We start from the raw sequence: 20,875 nt of genomic DNA on the forward strand, positions 1-20,875 counted from the left end.
TCTTACATGATTGTTTTCTGACTACATGCAAGCTATTTCTTAATGCCACTTCTAACTTTAAGGTACTATATATACACATCTTTTTCTGGGAAAGACTTGAAAATCCTTTCCAGTATTAAATGCCAAAGACCAACTGGGCACCAATATTTATGACATAGCAAAAGGTATACTTTATAAGAACAGACAGAATGAATATATTACTTCAATTTTGTATACAAGAGACCTCTTAAGCACTGGTTACATATAAGAAGGGAAAACAGATATGAATACTTAATTCAACTTTACTGCACTTTCTTTCCACTTAAAATGATCATTATAGCCCATGTTACCTTTTGCATAAAAATCTGAAAGCCTGGTTATTAAGTTATATTAAGACAAAAGAGGATTCAGCTTACCGTGGTGATGTAGCGGGAGTGGAATTCTGGAGCATCTTTCAGGAACGTGAGGCCAGGGTGTGTATCCACCACATCCTGAAAAAGAACAAAACCAAAACTAAATTAAGCATACAAAAAAATCCCACTAATAATGCCTACAGAATTTTTTTCTTCTTGTAGAATACTTTGCCATTTGAGCAAACTCACTATTTTAGAATATTGAACAATGCACTTAAAATGTAATTAATAATTTAAATTTAAATTTTATCACAAGTATATTTATGTGTGCTTCAATATGCATATACATTGCAATAAAAACTTAGAATTTTAATTTAGCTGTATTGGTGATTTGTGAATCAAATATTTTAGAGGTATGTACTGTAATTCTAATATATCAAGTATGTCAGAGAAATTCATCCCACAGTTCTTGGTAGGGATTGCTAAGTGAAATTTACACAGAAAGGGTAATAGACACAAGCCAACTGGAATTTTTTCTTAACCTAGAGACATAGAAATTTTGAAAAAAAAAAAAAAAGCCATGTAGCCAAGTAACTTAAAATCTATGTTAGGTTGTGTGAGCCACCTAATATCCATCAAAATAACCATGTGAAGAAATTTGTTTTCAATTTAGAATGCTATTTAATTTATTTTAAAATCCAATAATCTTGTTCTCATGGACGACTAAGAGAATATTAAACCCCTGAGATACTGTTTTTATTTTCTAATTAGATTTTTAAAGCATTTTGAATGAGTCTAAAGAACCTATTAGAGATAATTACTGTTAATTTAATAACTGAAGGCAACAGCAATGCCAATGTAGAAGTAATCTATTAAATGGTTAGTCATCAGCTGACAGACATCAGTTATGTCTTTTTCTTTCTTCAGACCGTTTAGCTATGCATACCTACCAACAGAGTCTAAAACCAATGGACCTTTACTATTTCTTTAACTTTTTATTTGGAAATAATTTTATTTCTTTATTTTTTATTTTAAAAATATTTTACTTATTTTTAGAGAGAGGAGAAGGGAGGGAGGAAAACATCAATGTGAGAGAGAAACATTGATCGGCTGCCCCTTGCACGCATCGGAGACCGAACCTGAAACCCAGGCAGGGCACCAGCAACCTTTTGATTTGCTGGACAATGCCCAACCAACTGCACCATACCAGTCAAGGCTATTTGGAAATAATTTTAGCTTATGGAAAAGTTGCAAAAATGTTACCGAGAAATTTCCTATGGTCTCCTCCTAGCTTTCTACAATGGTGACAACTTACAAGCCGTAGTACAATTACCAAAACTAGGAAATGAACATTGATACAATACAGACCTCATTCAGATTTTACCTACTTTTCCCCTAATGTCTTTTCTGTTCCAGGATACTACACTGCATTTAGTTCTTTTTTAAAAAAACTTGGAGTCAAGACTTTTATTTTTATTTTTTAGTATATTTTATTATGTTATTACAGTTGTTCCACTTGTTCCCCATTTGCCCCCCTCCATCTGGTATCCCCTTTCCCTCTAACAACACCCCCCCCCTTAGTTCATGTCCATGGGTCATGCATATAAGTTTTTTGACTTCTCCATTTCCTATACTATTAACAACCCCCACCCCGTCTATTTTGTACCTACCAATTATGCTTCTTAATCCCTGAACCTTTTCTTCCCTTCTCCCCCTTCTCCCTCCCAGCTGATAAGCTTCCAAATGACCAAATGATCTCCATACCTGTGATTCTGTTCCTGTTCTAGTTGTTTGCTTAGAGTTTTTTGTTTTTGTTTTTGTTTTTTAAAGATTCAGTTGACAGTTGTGAATTTGTTGCCTTTTTCATGTTCATAGTTTTGATCTTCTTTTTCTTAAGTAAGTCCCTTTAACATTTCATGTAATAATGGCTTGGTGATGATGAATTCCTTTAGCTTTACCTTGTTTAGGAAACACTTTATCTGCCCTTCCATTCTAAATGATAGCTTTGCTAGATAGAGTAATCTTGGCTATCAGTCCCTACTTTTCATGACTGAGTATTTCTTGCCAGTCCCTTCCTGCCTGCAAAGTTTCTTTTGAGAATTCAGCTGGCAGTCTCATAGGAACTCCTTTGAAGATAACTCTGCTTTTCTCTTGCTGCTTTTAAGATTCTCTCTTTATCTTTTACCTTTGGCATTTTAATTATGATGTGTCTTGGTGTGGTCCTCTTTGGGTCCTACTTGTTTGGGACTCTCTGTGCTTCCTGGACTTGTATGTCTATTTCATTCACGAAATTAGGGAAGTTTTCTTTCACTATTTTTTCAAATAAGTTTTCAATTTCTTGCTCTTCCTCTTCTCCTTCTGGGATCCCTATGATTTGGATGTTGGCACATTTGGCGATGTCCCAGTCTTCTTATATTATCCTCATTTTTTTGAATTCTTGATTCTGCTTTCTGTTCTGGTTGAATGTTTATTTCTTCCTTATGTTCCAAATAGTTGATTTGAATCCGGCTTCCTTCCCTTCACTGTTAGCTCCCTGTAGATTTTTCTTTATTTCACTTAGTATAATCTTCATTTCTTCCTTTATGTTGTTGCCGTACTCAATGCATTCTTTGAGCATCCTGATCACCAGTGTTTTGAACTCTACGTCTGATAGGTTGGCTATCTCCATTTTGTCTAGTTCTTTTTCTGGGGTTTTGTTCTGTTCTTTCATTTGTGCTATATTTCTTTGATTGCTCAATTTGGCAGCCTTCCTGTGTTTGTTTCTGTGTATTAGGTAGAGCTGCTTTGATTCTCTGTAAAAGGCACCTGAAAATTGTGTGGGTTGGAGCTTTAGGTAATTGCTAAGGGGGGAGGGTCTAGGAGAGGAGACAGTGACAGTGCTTCTGGGGGATTGCCTGGCACTTGCCCCATTTCCTGTAACTTCCTTCACTCTCCGTATGCTATTGGCACCCTTTCAGCTCTTGCGCTGGCGTTGAATCCCAGAGTGGGTAGGTTTGCATATATTTTAAGACTGTTTGGGCCCTTTAAGAGAAGTTTTCTGAAAATCTGGCAGTTTCTTCCACTGCCCCAAACCTCACTGGTTTTTATAGCCAGAAGTTAAAGGGATTTATCTTCCTGGTGCTGGAATTCTGGGCTGTGTGGTCTGGCCCGGGGCTGAGATCCCTTGCTCCCAAGGTATCCCTCTCAACTTTTATCTACCACACATGAATGTGGGACTACCTGTGCCCGCTCCACCACCACTGCCTCTCCATGCCAAAACATGTCTCCTTGCCTCTCCACTTGTCTCCACGTCTCTGCCCCTCCTACCCGTTTGGATGAATGTGGCTTCTTTAAATCCTGGGTTGTCAAACTTCCATATAGTTTGCTTTTCCGACAGTTCTGGGTATTATTTTGAGATTTAGTTTTAATTCCTTTTTGTGGTTGCATAAGGAGGTGAAGCCTGTCTTCCTATGCCTCCATCTTGAAGTCCTGCATTTAGTTCTTACGTCTCATTGGTTTCTCCTAACCTGTGCCAGTTCCTCAGCCTTTCCATGTATTTCATGATTTTGATACTTTTAATGAGTCCTGATCAGTTATTCTGTAGAAGGTTCTCTATGTGGTTTTGTCTGGTGTCTGGTGATTAAAGTGACACTTTCAGCAGGTATAGCACAGAAATGCTGTGTCCTTTTCAATCATACAAGGAATATGTAATGTCGATGTCTTTTACCTCGCAGTGTTAACTTCGAACACACTTGGTTGAAGTGATATCTTTTGGGTTTGCCACCAGAAAGTTATTTTTTTCCCTTAATAATTGATAAATGTCATGGAAGAGATTCTTTGAGACTGTCAAATCCTGTTACTCTAAAATTTTGCCCATTGATTTCAATGGTTGATTTCAGTAACCATTGGTGGAATGTGACTGTGACATTTTATATTTTGTTGTTTATCTGATAGTGATTATGTATTTCTCTCATTCCTCCTACATTTATTACCTGGAATTCTTTTGTAATGAAGAAATGTTCCTTCTCTTCTATGTACCTATTTGTTCAATTTGTATCAGTAAAGATTCATGGGTATTTATTTTATTTTATGGGTTATCCAATACTATCATTATTTATTTTGTTGCTCAAATTGATAATAGTTTTGACCTTTGAGAACTCTATCAGCCTGGCTCCTGTGTCCTCTTGATATGTCCCATCCTTTTATGAGCACTTCCATATTTTCTGATACAAGATGGTTCAGGGTCACCTTATATTTTCTTTGCTCTAGTCCCGGAATCTATCTTTTCTCCAAGCAGCCCTGGTTCCTTTTCCTGTTGAATGATGTTTAGAAACTAAATATGGATGCCGGTGTGCTCATTACTATTAGGGTATCATTGCTCCTTGGCTTTCTTAGCAAGCAGAGCCAGGAATATATGCATGTATACAATCTAAGCATACACACACACTTATATTTTTCTATATCTATCTCTATGTATTTTCATCTCTATGTATTATAACTATATAATCATACAGATAACTGATTCCAATTTAATACCACAAGACTCATTCTAGCCTTCCCCCTTTCCTTTGTAACTTACAGAATTGCCAACCCATAGCCCATTGAGAAACAAATTTAATAACTAGAATACAGTATTTGTATACAGTTCCTTTTGTCTTTAGTCTTAAAGTATCCAGTTAAAGTACTGTTACCTCAAATTACTTAGGTTAGCTCTTTCCTCTTCTCCCTTTATCCTCTGTAATGGGGTTATGTTATTCATGCGTAATACAGTTCAGTTCCTTTCTTACCGTTTATATTTTACTTGGGTTTGTTTTCCACAGGTCCTGGTTGATTTTAATTCCTTATTTATTTCTTGGAGGGAAAGTATACAAAACACAACTATGGTTCTGAGAATCAAAGCTAATGTAGAATTGACATTTGAACAATATCAAGTCTTCTTCCCAATAATAAAGAAGACATATCTCTCCATTTATATAAATTTTCTTAATTTCTTGAAGCAATGTTTTGCTATTTTCAGTGTACAGGTCATACACATCTTTTGTCAGATTCATCTCCCAGCATTTAATATTTGGGGGTAGTATTATAAATGGTATTTAAAAAATTTCAACTTCCAACCGTTTGTTGCTAGTATAGTTAGAAACCAATTTTTGTATGTTGATCACATATCTATAACCTTGCTAACTTCACTAATACATCTTTAGCAAAATTTTGATATGCTGTGTTTTCATTTCATTCAGTTCAAAATACTTCCTAATTTCCCTTTTGATTTCTTCTCTGACCCATAAGTTATTTAGAAGTATTATTTAGTTATTAAGTATTTGAGAATTTTTCACAAGTATGTTATTATTTCCAATTTAATTCCATTATGGTCAGAGAACATACTTATGAGCTGAATATTTAAAATGTATTGAGATTTGTTCTATGGCTCAGAATATAGTCTATCTTGGTAAACTTTCTGTGTACATGGTAAAAGAGCATTTATTCTGCTATTGTTGGGTGAAGTGTAATATAAATGTCAATTAGGTCAGACTGGTTGATAGTACTGTTCAAGTTCTCTATATCCTTACTGATATTCTCTCTATTTGTTTAATTTATTTTGACAGCAGCTCATGGAAATCTACTTTGCTTCTGCATTTTTCAGGTCTGTTATTGGATTAATAAACATTTAGAATTATTATAACCTGAACTGATCCTTTTATTACCTAGCAAAAATTTTTGCTTTAAACTCTTTATGTGATATTAATACAGCACTCAGCTTTCTTCCTTCCTCCCTTCCTCTCTCCCTCCCTCCCTCCCTCCCTCCCTCCCTCCTTCACTTCATCCCTTCCTCCCTCTCTCCTCCTCTTTCTTTCTTCACAGTATAGAGGTCTTTTATTTTTTTATACTTATCATGCCACGAATTCATAAGGAATGGGTTCCAGCAGCTCAGGCTCCTACCCACTCATTCTCACAAAGAGTGCCTCTCTGTGTGGAGCACTCTGGGACTTCAGTTGAACCCAGGTACCTTTTTCTTTGGCTTCCTTCTTTTTCTGATCATTTTCCTTCACATGTTTCAGGAAGCCATCCAAGCTCTTAGAGTATTTAATGTGCTCAATATGTATATTAATTCTCTTGGCAAAATCTTGCCCTTAACTTGTTTGTTTACAACACTGTCCACTGTATATGCTGGGTGACATTGCAGACTCCTCCAGTTTTGCCATGGTAGCATCTGTGGTGCACTCCTTTTTGAACAGTGCCCGCGTTCTTGATGCCTACACTATCACCTTTCTTGTAGATTCGCATGTATGTGGCCAAAGGAACAACTCCATGTTTTCTAAAAGGCCTGGAGAACATACAGCTCTTTTCCATTGTGTTAGTCATTTTGGTAAAATACTGGAAGAAGGTGGTTCCAGCTGAAAGGCCTAGCTTTTTTTCTTTTAGTAGCAAAAAACACATAATATAAAATTTACCCTCCCAACAAGTTTACAGAACAATACTGTCAACGACTTGCACACTGTTGTGCAACAGATCTCCAGATACCCCAGCCCCAGTCCTGAATAACTGAAACTCTACACCCACAAAACGACAACTCCCCATCTCACCCTCCCCATAGTTCCTGGCAACCACAATTCTTCTTTCTATCTCTATCAGTCTGACTACTTCAGATACTCTATATAAGTGTAATCTTTTTTTTTTTTGGTGACTGGCTTATTTCATTTAGTATAATGTCCTCGAGGGTTGTCCATGTTGTTGCATGTAACAGAATTTCCATTTCCTTTTCCTTTTTATTTTTTAAATAAGCTGCCCTGGCTGGTGTGGCTCAGTGGATGGAGTGCCGGCCTACAAACCAAAGGGTCGCCGGTTCGATTCCCAGTCAGGGCATATGCCTGGGTTGCGGGCCAGATACCCAAGTTGGAGGCGTGTGAGAGGCAACCAGTCGATGTTTCTCTCCCTTTCTCCTTCCCTTCCCATCTCTCTAAAAATAAGTCAATAAAATCTTTAAAAAAAATTAAAAAGGCTAAATAATATTCCATTGTATGTATATACCACATTTCCTTTACCCTTTCTTCCATTGACGGATATTTTAGGTTGCCTCCACCTCTTGGTTATTGTGAATAATGCTGCAACGAACATGGCAATGCGAATGTGTCTGAGGGTCTGTTTTCAATTTTTCTGGATATATACACAGAAGTGGCATTGCTGGTTCTATTTTTAATTTATTGAGGAACATTCCATACTACTCTCCATAGTGGCTGTACCATTGTACATTACCATAAACAGCGCACAAGTGTTCCAATTCTTCCACATCCTCATGAACAGTTATCTTCTACTTAAAAAAAAAAGCCAACCTAATGAGTGTGAGGTGATATCTCATTAAGGTTTTGACTTGCATTCCCCTGCATATTTGGTGATGATGAACACCTTTTCATATGCTTTTAGACATTTTATCTTTTTTGGAGAAGTGTCTATTCAAATCTTTTGCCCATTTTAAAATCAGGGTTTTTGTTGTTGTTGTTGTTGTTAGTACTGAATCATAAGAGTTCTTTGTATATTCGGGATAGTAACCTTTTATCCAATATGTCTGCAAATATTTTTTCCCATTCTTTTTTTCTTTTGTTTTTTTCTTTAATTTTATTGATTATGCTATTACAGTTTTCCCAATTTTTTCCCCCTTTCCCCCTCTCTGCCCTGCATCCCTCAACCTTCCAGCATTCCCCCCACTTAGCTCATGTCCATGGATTGTACATATAAGTTGAGTTCACTGTTTCCTATACCATTTTTATCTCTCCCCGTCTATTTTATGCCTACTAATTATGCTTCTTCTTTCCTGTGCCTTTTCCTCCCACTCTTTGTTCCACTCTGTGAAATATAACTATTTTCCAGACTTTCTCTTTATTACTGGTGTTGAGCCATTTTATTATGATGTGCCTTGGTGTAGTTTTCTTTGTGTGTCTTGTGTTTTGGGCATACAGAGTATCATGGGGTTGTGAGTTTACAGTTTTTATCAAGTATAGACAAATTTGGGCCATTATCTCTTGAAGTAATTTTTCTGTTCCCTTGCAGTGCCATCCAGCACTCTTCAGTTGTCATCCTGGGGCTTCCCTTCACTGCTTCTCTGGACTGAATCCATGTTTTCCTGGTTTGCTTAATTTGTTGCAATATATATTCAAGTACAGTATTCTCCCCTTATCTGCAAGGGATATGTTCCAAGACCCCCCCAGTGGATGCCTAAAACCATAGATAGTACCAAACCCTATATTATGCCATGTTTTTTCCTAAACCTACATACCTATGATTAAGTTCAATTTATAAATTAGGCACAGTGATTAACAAGAATAATTAGTAATAAAATAGAACAATTATAACAATATACTGTAATAAAACTTTTCTGTTATGAAAATAAAAATTATGTGAATGGCTTGGGGCTATATTTAAGTAAAATAAAGGTTACATGAACATAAGTACTGTGATACCACCACAACCGATCTAATAACTAAGATAGCTACTAAGTGACTAATGGGGCAGGTAGCATATACAGTGTGGAGATACTGAACAAAGGTATGATTCATGTCCAGGCAGGATGGCACAAGACTTCATCATGCTACTCAGAGTGGCCTGCAATTTAAAACATGAGTTGTTTATTTCTAGAGTTTTCCATTTAGTATTTTCAGACTGTGGTTGAACACGTTTAACTGGAACTTTGGAAAGCAAAACCACAGGTAAAGAGGAGGGACCACTATAAACCTCTAAGAAAATAAGAGATAAACTTTCTGAGTTTTTAAATATCTTTATTCTAACCTCATATTTGATTGACAGCTTGGCAGGACATAGAAATTTGAGTTCAAATCCATTTCCCCAGAATTGCCAATGAGAATCTAATACCACATTGATTTTTGTTCCTAGTAAGGTGATCTTTTTCTCTCTCTGGAAGCTTTTAGTATCTTCTCTCCATCAGCGTTTTTCTAAAATGTCGAGGGCATGTTTATGTATGCCTTTTTTTATTCACTGTGCTTGGCACTCAGTGGCTCCTTTCAACCAAAAGACTTGTGCTCTGTGTTTGATTCTGTGGGCAGTGACTAGAGGGAGCACGAGAGGCTGGGGTGGGAGGGTCACGTTCTGTTTTTGATCAGCCGCTGGTTACACGGTGTGTTGTTTCCTCCAAGGAGGAAAACAAGAATTCCAAGATTCCCAGTGGGTATCTGCTCAGTGGACCCACCCTATCACTCCAATTTTTCCAATTCTCTCTAGCCTGTATTAATGATTCTGCATTTTTTTTGATAAATTCCTTCTCTCCATTTTCCCCCTTCTTCCTTTGCAGACTCCAGTTAGTTAGATGTTGAAATTCTTGAATTGGTCCCTCTATGTTTCTCTGTCTCTCTCTGTTTCTCTCCCCTGTGTGTGTGGTGCATGTATGCATGTGCATGCCAGAGATATCTTTAACTTTAGTTTCCAGGCCTTATGTTGAAATTTTAATTTTGGTACTTGGTTTTAAAATTCTATAGCTCTTTTGTTGTGGTAGCATTCTGTTTTCATAACATTCTATTCTTATTTTATATAATCTCTCTGAATGTATTTTAAAAACTTTTAATTTTTAGAACAGTTTTAGATTTACACAAAAATTGAGTAGTAGAGTTCCTTATATACTCTGCACGTAGTTTCCCCTATTATTAACATCTTACATTAGCAATAGCCAAAATTAATAAGCCAATATTGACACATCATTATTACTATTATTAAAGTCCACACTTTATTCACATTTCCTTAGTTTTTACCTGAAGTCTTTTATCTGTGACACTATCCTATCCAGGATCCCTTATTACATTTAGTTGTCACGCTTTCTTAGAATCCTTATGGCTGTGATAGTTTCTCAGACTTTCTTTGTTTTGATAAACTTGACGGTTTTTTTAAAAAACATTTAATTTTTTTTTTTTTTTTTTTAGAGAGAGAGGGGAAGGGAAGGAGAAAGAGAGGGAGAGAAACATCGATTGGTTACCTCCTGCAAGCCCCCAACCAGGGACCTGGCCTGCAACCCAGGCACATTCCCTGACTGGGAATCAAACTGGCAACCTTTCAGTTTGCAGGCTGACGCCCAACTCACTGAGCCACATCAGCCAGGGCAACCTTGACAGTTTTGAGAAGTATTGGTCAGATAATATCTAGGATATCCCTCTACTGGAATTTGTCTTAACATGCTTTATTATTTGTTTTGTCAGTTTTTTATGCATGTGAGTCAATGCCAGGTTATACTTTATATTTGGGAACCAGGTAAGGAGTCAATTGGTCAATTGTTCTGTATAAAAACCTTCTATGAATCCCCATGTCTAATGGGCTCAGGGTTGGCAGTGTTTACGGCCTCTCTGGAATCCTAATGAGCAGCATAAAGCAGAGTAGGTCACGTCTCCACTGCAGTCCACACACAGTCCCCTCCTTCTGGGCTGTGGTTCCTTAACCAGCTTCTGCTTTCTAACTTCAAGAAATACTGAAATCTCTTGCACATTGATATTTTTTTCTCCTCCACCCTTCTCTACCATCCCATTCACGTTCATAGGTTTATTCCTTTAAAGTTTCTATATTTTAAGAATAAAACCCATTTAAAAAAATAAATGACAATTACCTGAAGTAAAGGGATAAAATCCTCCTGTTCTAGATAGCTGCAGCTGGGCTTTGCGAGAAGACAGATAAACTTAGAGGCATCATCATGATGATTATTCAGCAACCTATAAAAGAAACAACTACTTAGGACGATTGGCTACAGTAAACAATAACTATAACATCAAGAGCTGGTAATTTCAGTCTGATCGGAAAGCCATTTGGATCAAGAATCAAGCGCTCTCCTTTCAGTGATTAAAAAAAGGGAATTTTTCCATGCTCTTGATTTTGTCAAAGGAACATCTAAATAAAAGCTCAATAACAAGATGGCATATTATTTTTTGTAGCATGCTTCTGGGGCTGAGACCACAGAGTCAAATGCATTAATGCAGGTAACAATACACTTGCAGGAGAATGTCCATTCAGGTTTAGCACAACACCTGGGACCAGAACTCCAGAACTCCCCACCAGGCAGGAGGGACCATTATGTTCCACAAGAGACATAAAATTCTGTTTGCCCAGATTGGCAGACATACTTAGGGCTAACCTCATAAGGGGCTTTTGAAATTAGACTTTGAAGGATCAGTCTTTAAAAAAAAAAAAGAATGCTATATTAAGGCTTCGAGCTCCAAGAATTCCTCACATCCAACTAATTGCTGGATATTTCCATTTGGATTATATATTGTGATGGCAAAATCAAAATATAAAAAACCAAAACTTAAACCTCCCCTCAAAGTGAGTTCTTTTCATGGATATCTATTTTTGTTAATGGTGGTGCCATCCTGAGTTATCTGGGCTTGAAATTTTGAAGTCATTTTAGATTTACCCGGTTCCTCATCCTTATTCTTTATATCTAATTAGTTGCCAAATTTTCTCGTTTTCCTTCCTTAATTTTAGGTCAGGTATTGTGTCTCGCCTCGAGGATACTTGGGGTACAAAGAAAATAAGAAGCAGTTTTGTTCCCTGTGAGAAGTTTACAGTCTAGGGAGAGAGCTACACCAGTAAGGTTATAATCCTTTGTGACAGCCACACAGAAGTAATAAGCACGGTGTGTCATGGAAGCACACAGGAAGGCCAGTGAGGTTCCCTAAAAAAGGGGAAGTAGGAAAGAAGGTTGTTGTATGTCAAGAGGCTCATGTGTACAAATGCCTGGTACAAGAGTGCATGCAGTGTTTGGGCAACTACAAGTGCTGGGGTGGCAAGACACAGGGACATGGGCACAGATCAGATCCTGGAGGCCCCTCTTATGTTAGATCAGGATGCCTGGACTTTAGCCTACTCCACAGAAGAATTTTAACTTGGACAGTGACATGACAAGATGTCTTTTTCAGAAATATCAAGGAAAAATTCAACCAAAAGCCTGAGCATGGATACTGGCAGCGGGAGATGGAGGGAAGGGCGGATGTGGGTGAAATGAAAGGATGCAGCAGTTGACAGGTGTGTGTGTGGAGCGGGGGCAGGTGAGGAGGCAGTCCATGATAACTCCCAGGCTCTAGCTTGGACCACTAAGTGCTTGGAATACAGGATGGGAATCCTGGAGACCTGAGGAATATTTCCTCTAATGTTTTAGGCAACCATTCCTTCTATTCTATTTCCATTGAACCACCAAGTCCAGGTTTTATTGCTTCATGCTGAGCCTGCTAGAAGGGAAGGGGAATATAACAGACTTCACTGTTCATCCCATCTTATACAGACAATTCTTCATTCTAAATCACCCTTTGATTATATAAATCCTATTTTCAAAAATGTTCAGTAACTCTCTACCACTTATGTGAGTAACTTTAAATGCCTAAGTTAGAAATTTAAGGCCCTCTGTAATTAAGGCTGGAGCCTATCTACTTACCTATCTTACTACTTTGCTAAATGAAACTTACTCTCTATGCTGCCAGGCTGACCCTGAGTGTTCTCTGAGTGTTTCCTGTGCATTCTTGTCTCTGTGCCATTTCTCATACTATCCTAGATTACCACCCTCCCAACTCTGCTGTCTGAATGCTGGCTATTCTTTAAGGTCCAGCTAATAATCCACCTCTTCCAAAAAGCCGTCTCTGACAACTAACTTCTTTAGTAGTGATCTTTGTACTATTTAATTTATACATATCATATATACCACTGTACTGTTAGCTTTCTCTGATCTCTCTGGCACCTAAAGAGGAGGCAAAGTTATAGCTCTTTTTTCCCTTAGCACCTAGCACAGTGACTTTCATATAGAAGATGCACAAAAATGTTTATGATCTGACTGACAGATGCATGCTTAACTGACCTCATTTGTTATTATTAAAGCTATAGTATGACATTTATATTTATCCTCCTTATCATTCTTCATCATGCTCAAGGCCCCCAAATTTAAGTATATGTTTCAGAAAAAGATTAGTGCAGTAGGTGCTGATAGGAACAACCTCTTAGGACTGGAAAATGGGTCGGCTGATCACAACAGAAAGGCAGTGGTGTCTTTGGAAAGGAGTACTTTAAAAAGAAAGGATAACTACTAAAAAAACCCCACACAGATATGACAGGTGAGAGATATTCTGAAAGGAAAAAGTCAAATCAGACATGGTCTTCTGCTACTAAAAATAGAGATAAAATACAAAGAAAAGGTGAATTACAATTTTTTTCAGCCAATGCTAGTAGCTGGTGAACTCAATATGGCAGGAGAAAGGAGGTAAACATAGCTATTCTAAACTGGTATCTTCTAGAGCTCTTAGATAAAGCATTGTTTTGTTAATGGACAGATGACATGTTGCCATAAAAAGGGAACAGAAAGTAGAGCATACAAAAATTGGAACAATATTACTGACTCCCTTTGAGAGGACCTATGCCACAAAGCTGGTAAATCTGGAAACTCAAACAAACAAAAAAACCTGTGGAGCAATGTCTTTCCCCTAAAAATGTCCTCACTGTAAGAAAAACATGTCAGAGTAGAAATACGAAATGGGCAGAAGAGTAGGAAAAGAAGGAAAGCCCAGGAACAAGAGCCCATTATCCACAAATCACCTGGAGGGGGCTAGGAAGCGTCCATCCCAGAAGTATTGAGACAGGAGGGAAATTATTTCCTGTTATGCTGTGATTTTTCTATTTGAATTCCCCCCCAATTATATAGAGTCTATTATTGCAAGTCAGCACACATATGTGTATGTCAATATGCTTTAATTCTGTGTCATTATCTGCCAGGGTTTTTTTTGTACTTGAAAGTTTAAAATACTATAGTTTGGTACTACAAGTTCCTTTATGGAAAGGGTACAATTTGTAAAAAGATTACAAAAACATACACATGTCTTTTTCCAGGTAAGTGTGGTAACTCAAACCATCATGCTTAATCTCCCAGAATAACCATGCTTGGGGTCTCCCTTAAACCATCTGGTTTTTAAAAGGCATTTTAAGAGATGAGAGAGGAGCTCCCACTAGAGGGCACTCCAACCATTTTATATCTGGCCAGAAGATAAAGCTTTATTTCGTATAGACATTAATCTATTCATAGAATTTTTTTTTTAAGTGAAAAAAAAGGGGACAGGTGCTCATGTAATATAACTTCATAAGTACTTTCCTCCAGTTCCTAAAATGAAGACTTGTGCTTGTCTTTTTCCTCCTTTTGTCTTTTGCAGAAATCTCTTTTCCCTAGAGATAAATTAAAATGACTAGTGTCAATAAAGAAAGACAGTTGTGACTGCTGCTGCTGCTCTATCCACTAACATAAATGTCCATCCTATCTTAGTGACACAGTCTTAATACCAAAAAAAGAAAGAAAGAAGGAAAGAAAGAAAGAAAGAAAGGAAGAAAGAAAAAACAAAACTGGCTGTTACTTTCCTCAATATTATGCAGTTAATTGCAGGTAAATCATAGTCAGCCTCAGGCTCACAGTCATAGGGTCCTAGAATATTCAAAGTAACTTAGAATATAAGTAGTTACAGTTCTTCTCTATGGCTGTAATCTTTTACAGAATAGACTACTTCTTTTTTTTTTTTTCAGTCTCCCAGCTTTCTCAAAGTTTTCTCTTAAACAATCGTAATTCACTTATTGCTGCTTTCCCAGATTGCTACATGATTTTGCCAACAATGCCGAATTCAGTGGCTAGAGACACCTCTGACAAATTACCCCTATTTTTCCTACCCCTGGTTAGCACTCCAGCTGAAGTCTTTTCAGGACCTGAAAAAAGATGGCTGAATGAAAGCTGGAAGATCTACACATTTCAAGCCCTTGAATTCTGCTAGTGTTATATGCTGATTTAAAATAAAAATAATAGTAATTAATAATAGACAATCAAACCACCCAGCTGAAGTTCTGGCTTTAATGGTGGGGAAAAGGGAGGGAATCCAAGCCAACCTTCCTACTGTTCAGGTGCTAGGCTCTATTTTCCTCCCCCAGCTTCAGCCAGAAATACTCTCAGGACAAATGCTAATTTCTTTGCTGGTTTACTGCTGGCTAATTAGTGGGTTGTGGCTTTTTCCCCCTCTCTATTTCTAGCCTCCAATTAGTTCCCCTTAGGACTACTTATCCACACATTTTTTAAATTTGTAGATTTTAGCCAGCGGCTTTCCATTTGCTATAGCAGAGGCGAAATGGTGATGATGGCATCGACTTTGGAGTGTTATCTTAATGGTTTATAAGGAATACATGATTCTCCTTGGGCTCTTTTAGTCCTTGGTAGCTGGGCAACTTAGAACTACCCCCTGTAACAAAATGACTAAAATCCACCTAGAAAACATGAATCATTTGTAACTTTTAGCTTTGGTGTGGTTCTTCAAAACAACTCCATTAACTGGTAGTCTTATACAACATGATTGGTTCAGTTCTAATGTAATGCCTGAAGAACTTGGTAAACTCAATTTACTGCTAGATTTTTAAAAATAAGAATACATTTATAGGTCACCTACCATGTTCTTAAGCATTATACTACAAGGGGCTCTCAGGTGGCATAAAGGGATGCTATTGTAACCTGAACTCTGCTGCTATTATATATGGATTTTTAATAATGATGGTGATGACGATAGATAAAAAGAATATCCTAAGAGTTTACCAGGAAGGATATCTAGCCCAGAAAAGGTGAGTAGAATGTATATAAAGAAAGCTGATCAAGCATGGATGGAACTGGAGAGCATTATGCTAAGTGAAATAAGCCAGGCGGTGAGGGACAAATACCATGCTCTATGATCTCACCTTTAACTGGAACATAATCAACAGAAGAAAAAAAGCAAACAAAATATAACCAGAGACATTGAATTTAAGAACAATCTAACAATAGCCAGAGGGGAGTGGGGAGGGGACAGTGGGGAGAGGGGTTTATAGGAACTACTATAAAGGACACATGGACAAAATCAAGGGGGAGGGTGGAGGCGGGGGAGGGAGGTGGATTCGGCTGGGCTGGGGTGGAGGGATGGGGAGAAAATGCAGACAACTGTAATTGAATAACAATAAAAAAAAAAAAGAAAGCTGATCAGTTAAAAGAGGCAGATGGAGCAAGCTGTGACATGCTCTTAAAATGTATAAATATATGAAGAAATAACTTCTAAAGAAGAAAGTGGGGGGAAAGAAGTTGGGTTTCAATTCAAGAAAACTTGTAAAAGGCGAAAGATTTGTACGTTCTGAAGAGAAACCAAAGTCAATTCAAGAAAACTTGTAAAGCTGTTAAAATCCAGGAGTGTTTTGATAAATGTACTATTTGTTTGTTCCTTAACTGAAGCTTCCAAAAAGTAATGATCAGATTTCTGCCAAGATGGAGGCATAGAAGGAGTTGCTTTACCTCCTCCCACAACCATAAGGATAACAACCAATCTAAAAACAAAAATAACCAGAACTGACAGAAAATCCAACTATATGGAAGTCCGACAACCAAGGATTTAAAGAAGAAACATTCATCCAGATGGGTAGGAGGGGAGGAGAGGATATGGTTTGGCCAGGCATCAGCGGCTGGTGGAATGGGCGGTCCCACATTCACGTGCAGCATATAAAAATTGGGAGGCACAACTGGGAAGAGAGTGATCCCAGCCTTAGGCCAGACCGCACAGCCCATGGTTCCAAGGCCAGGAAATAAAGTCTTATAACCTCTGGCTATAAAAATCAGTGTAGCTTGGGGCGGTGGGAGACACTGCAGGTCTCTCAAGGAGAGTCTGTTTAAAGGGCCCACAGGGTCCTAAAATGTACACAAACCTACCCACTCTGGGAATCAGCACTAGGGCAGCAGCTAGAAGGGCATCAGGTGATGACGGGAAGTGAGGTAAGTGACAGGAAATGGGGTGAGAGCCGAGCAAGTGGCACTTATTTCTCTTTGACCCCTCTCCCACTTACAGTGCCACAAAGTGGTAAAGCAGGTTCCCCTGTCCTGGTGAATGCCTAAGGCTCTGCCCCTTACAATGTAACAGATATGCCAACACAGGAGTCAAAACAGCTTTACCTAATACACAGAAACACGGGGAAGCTGCCAAATTGAGGAGACAAAGAAATATGGTCCAAATGAAAGAACAGAACAAAACCCCAGAAAAATAACTAAACAAAATGGAGATAGCCAACCTATCAGATGCAGAGTTGAGAACACTGGTGATCAGGATGCTCACAGAAATGACTGAGTATGGCCACAAAATGAAGCAAGAAGTGAAGGCTATACAAAGTGAAATAAAGAAAAATATACAGAGAACCAACAGTGAAGGGAAGGAAACTGGGACTCAAATCAATGATTTGGAACAAAAGGAAGATACAAACATTCAACCAAAATTAAAAGAAGAAACAATAATTCAAAAAAACAAGGAAAGGCTTAGGAACTTCTGGGACAACTCAAATGTACCAACATCTGAATCATAAGGGTGCCAGAAAGAAAAGAGGAAGAGGAAGAAATCAAAAATTTATTTGGAAAAATAATGAAAGAAAACCTCCCCAATTTGATGAAGGAAATAAGACATACAAGTCCAGAAAGCTCAGAGAGTCCCAAACAAGTTGGACCCAAAGAGGGCCACAATAAGACACATTGGAATTAGAATGCCAAAGGGTTGAAGATAAAGAGAGAATCTTAAAAGCAGCAAGAGAAAAGCAGAGTTACCTACAAAGGAGTTTCCGTAAGACTATCAGCTGATTTCTGAAAAGAAACTTTGTAGGCTAGAAGGGATTGGCAAAAAGTATTCAAAGAGATGAACAGCAAGGACCTACATCCAAGATTACTCTATCCAGCAAAGCTATCATTTAGAATGGAAGGGCAGATAAAGTGCTTCCCAGACAAGGTCAGGTTAAAGGAGTTCATCATCACCAAGTCCTTATTATATGAAATGTTAAAGGGACTTATCTAAGAAAAAGAAGATAAAAAACTATGAATAGTAAAATGACAACAAACTCACAACTATCAACAATGGAATCTAAGAAAACAAAAACAAACTAAGCAAACAACTAGAATAGGAACAGAATCACAGAAATGGAGATCACAGAGAGGGTTATCAGCAAGGAGGGGGAAGGGGTGATTGCGGGAAAGGTACAGGGAATAAGAAGCATAATTGGTAGGTACAAAATAGACATGGGAATGTTAAGAATACTATAGGAAATGGAGAAGCCAAAGAACTCATATGTGTGACCCATGGACATGAATTAAAGGGGAGATTGTTGGAGGGAATGGGGGTACCAGGTAGAGGGGGGCAAAAGGGAAAATGGGGCAACTGTAATAGCATGATCAATAAAATATACTTAATAATAAAATGTCCCACAAAACAAACAAAAAAGTAATGATTAAAATTTATCAGAATTGTTATTTTTAATAAATCAACTAGATCCAATTCGAAATTGGATCATATGAGAATGAAAGCTGTATTTCCATGGGATACATGTGGTGTGCTCTTATGTCACTGCTACAAGAGTCAAATCCTAAGACCCAAATTTAGCAGGTAAAACTAAGAAACTATCAAATAGTTATTAAAGTGGTATTTCTGAAGTTCCATTTTACTTCTTAGAGACATAAGATAAAGGCTAATGGAAAGAATTTGTGTGTGAGTATAAATGGCTGAGAATCATTGCATTTTACTTGCTGAAATAAAGGGTAAAGGAAAAATTAATAAATGAATAAAATAAATGACCTTTATGAAGCATGTCATGAGGACCGGAGAATTCTTTGCCTAACCTCAGAGAAACTGTTCACATACTTACTTTCTCCACAGGGCAGTAAATGACTGTGCTGACACAAATCCTGTCTTCTCTCCCCCTGCAGCCCTGAACATGGGGGCTTTCCAATAGAGAGGACAGCCACAGACCTGCAGATAAAACACAAATACAGTGTAAGCCAAGGGGCAGTGAAGAGATGACATGGCCAAAGAAAGGGCCTTTGTGGCTTTTACCCTTTAACCCACAGTGGACAAAAGGGCCCTTGGAAGAGCAAAACAGGGACAGAGGCAAATATATTAGAGACACAGAGGGGGAACAAAATACAGGATTACATGTTTAATGGAAAATAGAAATCCATCTACCTTTTTTCCAACTTCATTTAGAGTGATGTTTCTTTCCCTATCCTGACAGTTAAAGCAACCAGTCTTCCTCCTTCCTACCACTCTTATATATTTTTTTATCTTCCAGAAAGAAAAAGAAATGATTGAATGTCATGGTTGTATATGACCTTCCTTCCTATGGCAGAAAAATAGTCACCTTTATTATGTGGTCACTTGGTGTTAATACTCTCTACCTTTATCTCTGGCTCTCATCTTGGCATATTATGTTAAGACTCAGGATCAAGAAGAACCAGCAAAGCCCCAACCATTCAAGAAAATAGCTATCAAATCTATTTAAATGGTTACAATTCAAGTAAAAAATGAAAGGTAAAAATCAAAATGCTATAATTTATTTATGTATTAGAAACTACCACAAATAACTCATAAAAGCCTCAGGAAGAACTGGAAATGAATATAAAGCAATTACAATATCCTAAAAGGTAATTTTTTTCTTTTTCAATACAAAGCTCTTTCTTTCAATTAAAAAAATTCTTATGTAAGAGTTCTTACCAATTTTTTTTTTTTGTGGTAAAGGAAAAATCTTAGTGATAATAATATCTACATAGTAGCACAGAAATAGTCTCCAAATATTCCCAATTTTATATATACATGTAATATACATTCTGAAATCTGGAACTCTTCAAAGAAACACATCTTGTTATTAAAGAAATTCTTATTATTCATATTAGATGGAGGATCTGCTGAGCCTTCATCATGCTACACAGGGAAGTTTCTCCACTGGAGGTTGACAAGATGTGAATCCACATTAGTTCAGGTACAGTTGCCTCTGGTGTGAGGCCTTAGTGTGTGGGGGACCCCCACAGAAGACTGAAGAGTACCAAGTCTGCGACTAGTTATGCTAGGAACACTTAAGGCTGCTGGGTTCATGTCAGAGAGGAGGATATGGAAGCGGAGATACAAGCCTAGGGATGTAAGTACTGGGCAGAAATAGGCTGTTCCTGGCAGGGCCACTAAAGCATGTTCTGCAAGCAGGATGGAATTTAAGATTTCTTAAGTCCAGAGTTCAAATACCTCCACTGAGGTCAAGAATGAGGAAAGGTGTTGCTTAGCAACCACATGGATTTTTTATGGTGTAAATTATGATTGCCAAGGTACAAAGCTCACAATTAATATACCTTGGGTTGTAAACTGTCAAATCCATTTTCCCCAATCCCAATCCTCCCTTTCATGCAGAATGCTGGCGTGCCAAGAAAATGCTCTTAGATGTTACAGGTTATTGGCAACTGCTGGGAAAGCTGAAAGAATAGCCTGTATTATGAAGGTGGGGTGCGGAGCCATAAACAGAAAGTATGGGGAGAGGTTGGAACTGAGTTGCCAAAGTGCTTGGAACTCCCACCATTAGTCACTCATGGGTTTTTCAGAATTAGAATGGACTAGGAATCTTCTAGCTCAACCTCGAGCAGTCACCTGCCTCAGCTGAAACACTTCGAAGGGCTGTGTGCTTACTACCTGTCCTGCAGCTACTTCCACTATGGAACAACTTTTATTCCCTGGGATTACAGTCTAGTCTCTTCTGCACAAGACTCC

The 20,875-nt window shown here is 37.9% G+C and overlaps 1 protein-coding gene across 2 annotated transcripts in view; it reads right to left on the reverse strand.

Moving 5' to 3' along the window:
* The window catches only part of PPP2R3A (protein phosphatase 2 regulatory subunit B''alpha), a 147,290-nt gene that overhangs the window by 71,566 nt on the left and 54,849 nt on the right, over window positions 1–20,875 (reverse strand). For both annotated transcript variants that reach the window (XM_053929347.1, XM_045199793.3), the window contains 3 exons: window positions 18,993–19,096; window positions 10,906–11,008; window positions 396–470 (listed from right to left, as the gene is read on the reverse strand). In XM_053929347.1, the coding sequence (XP_053785322.1) occupies window positions 396–470; window positions 10,906–11,008; window positions 18,993–19,096 (282 nt within the window). The remainder of the gene's footprint in view (window positions 1–395; window positions 471–10,905; window positions 11,009–18,992; window positions 19,097–20,875) is intronic.

Source organism: Desmodus rotundus, chromosome 8 (genome assembly GCF_022682495.2).
Source record: "Desmodus rotundus isolate HL8 chromosome 8, HLdesRot8A.1, whole genome shotgun sequence".
In the NCBI taxonomy this organism is placed as follows: domain Eukaryota; kingdom Metazoa; phylum Chordata; class Mammalia; order Chiroptera; family Phyllostomidae; genus Desmodus; species Desmodus rotundus.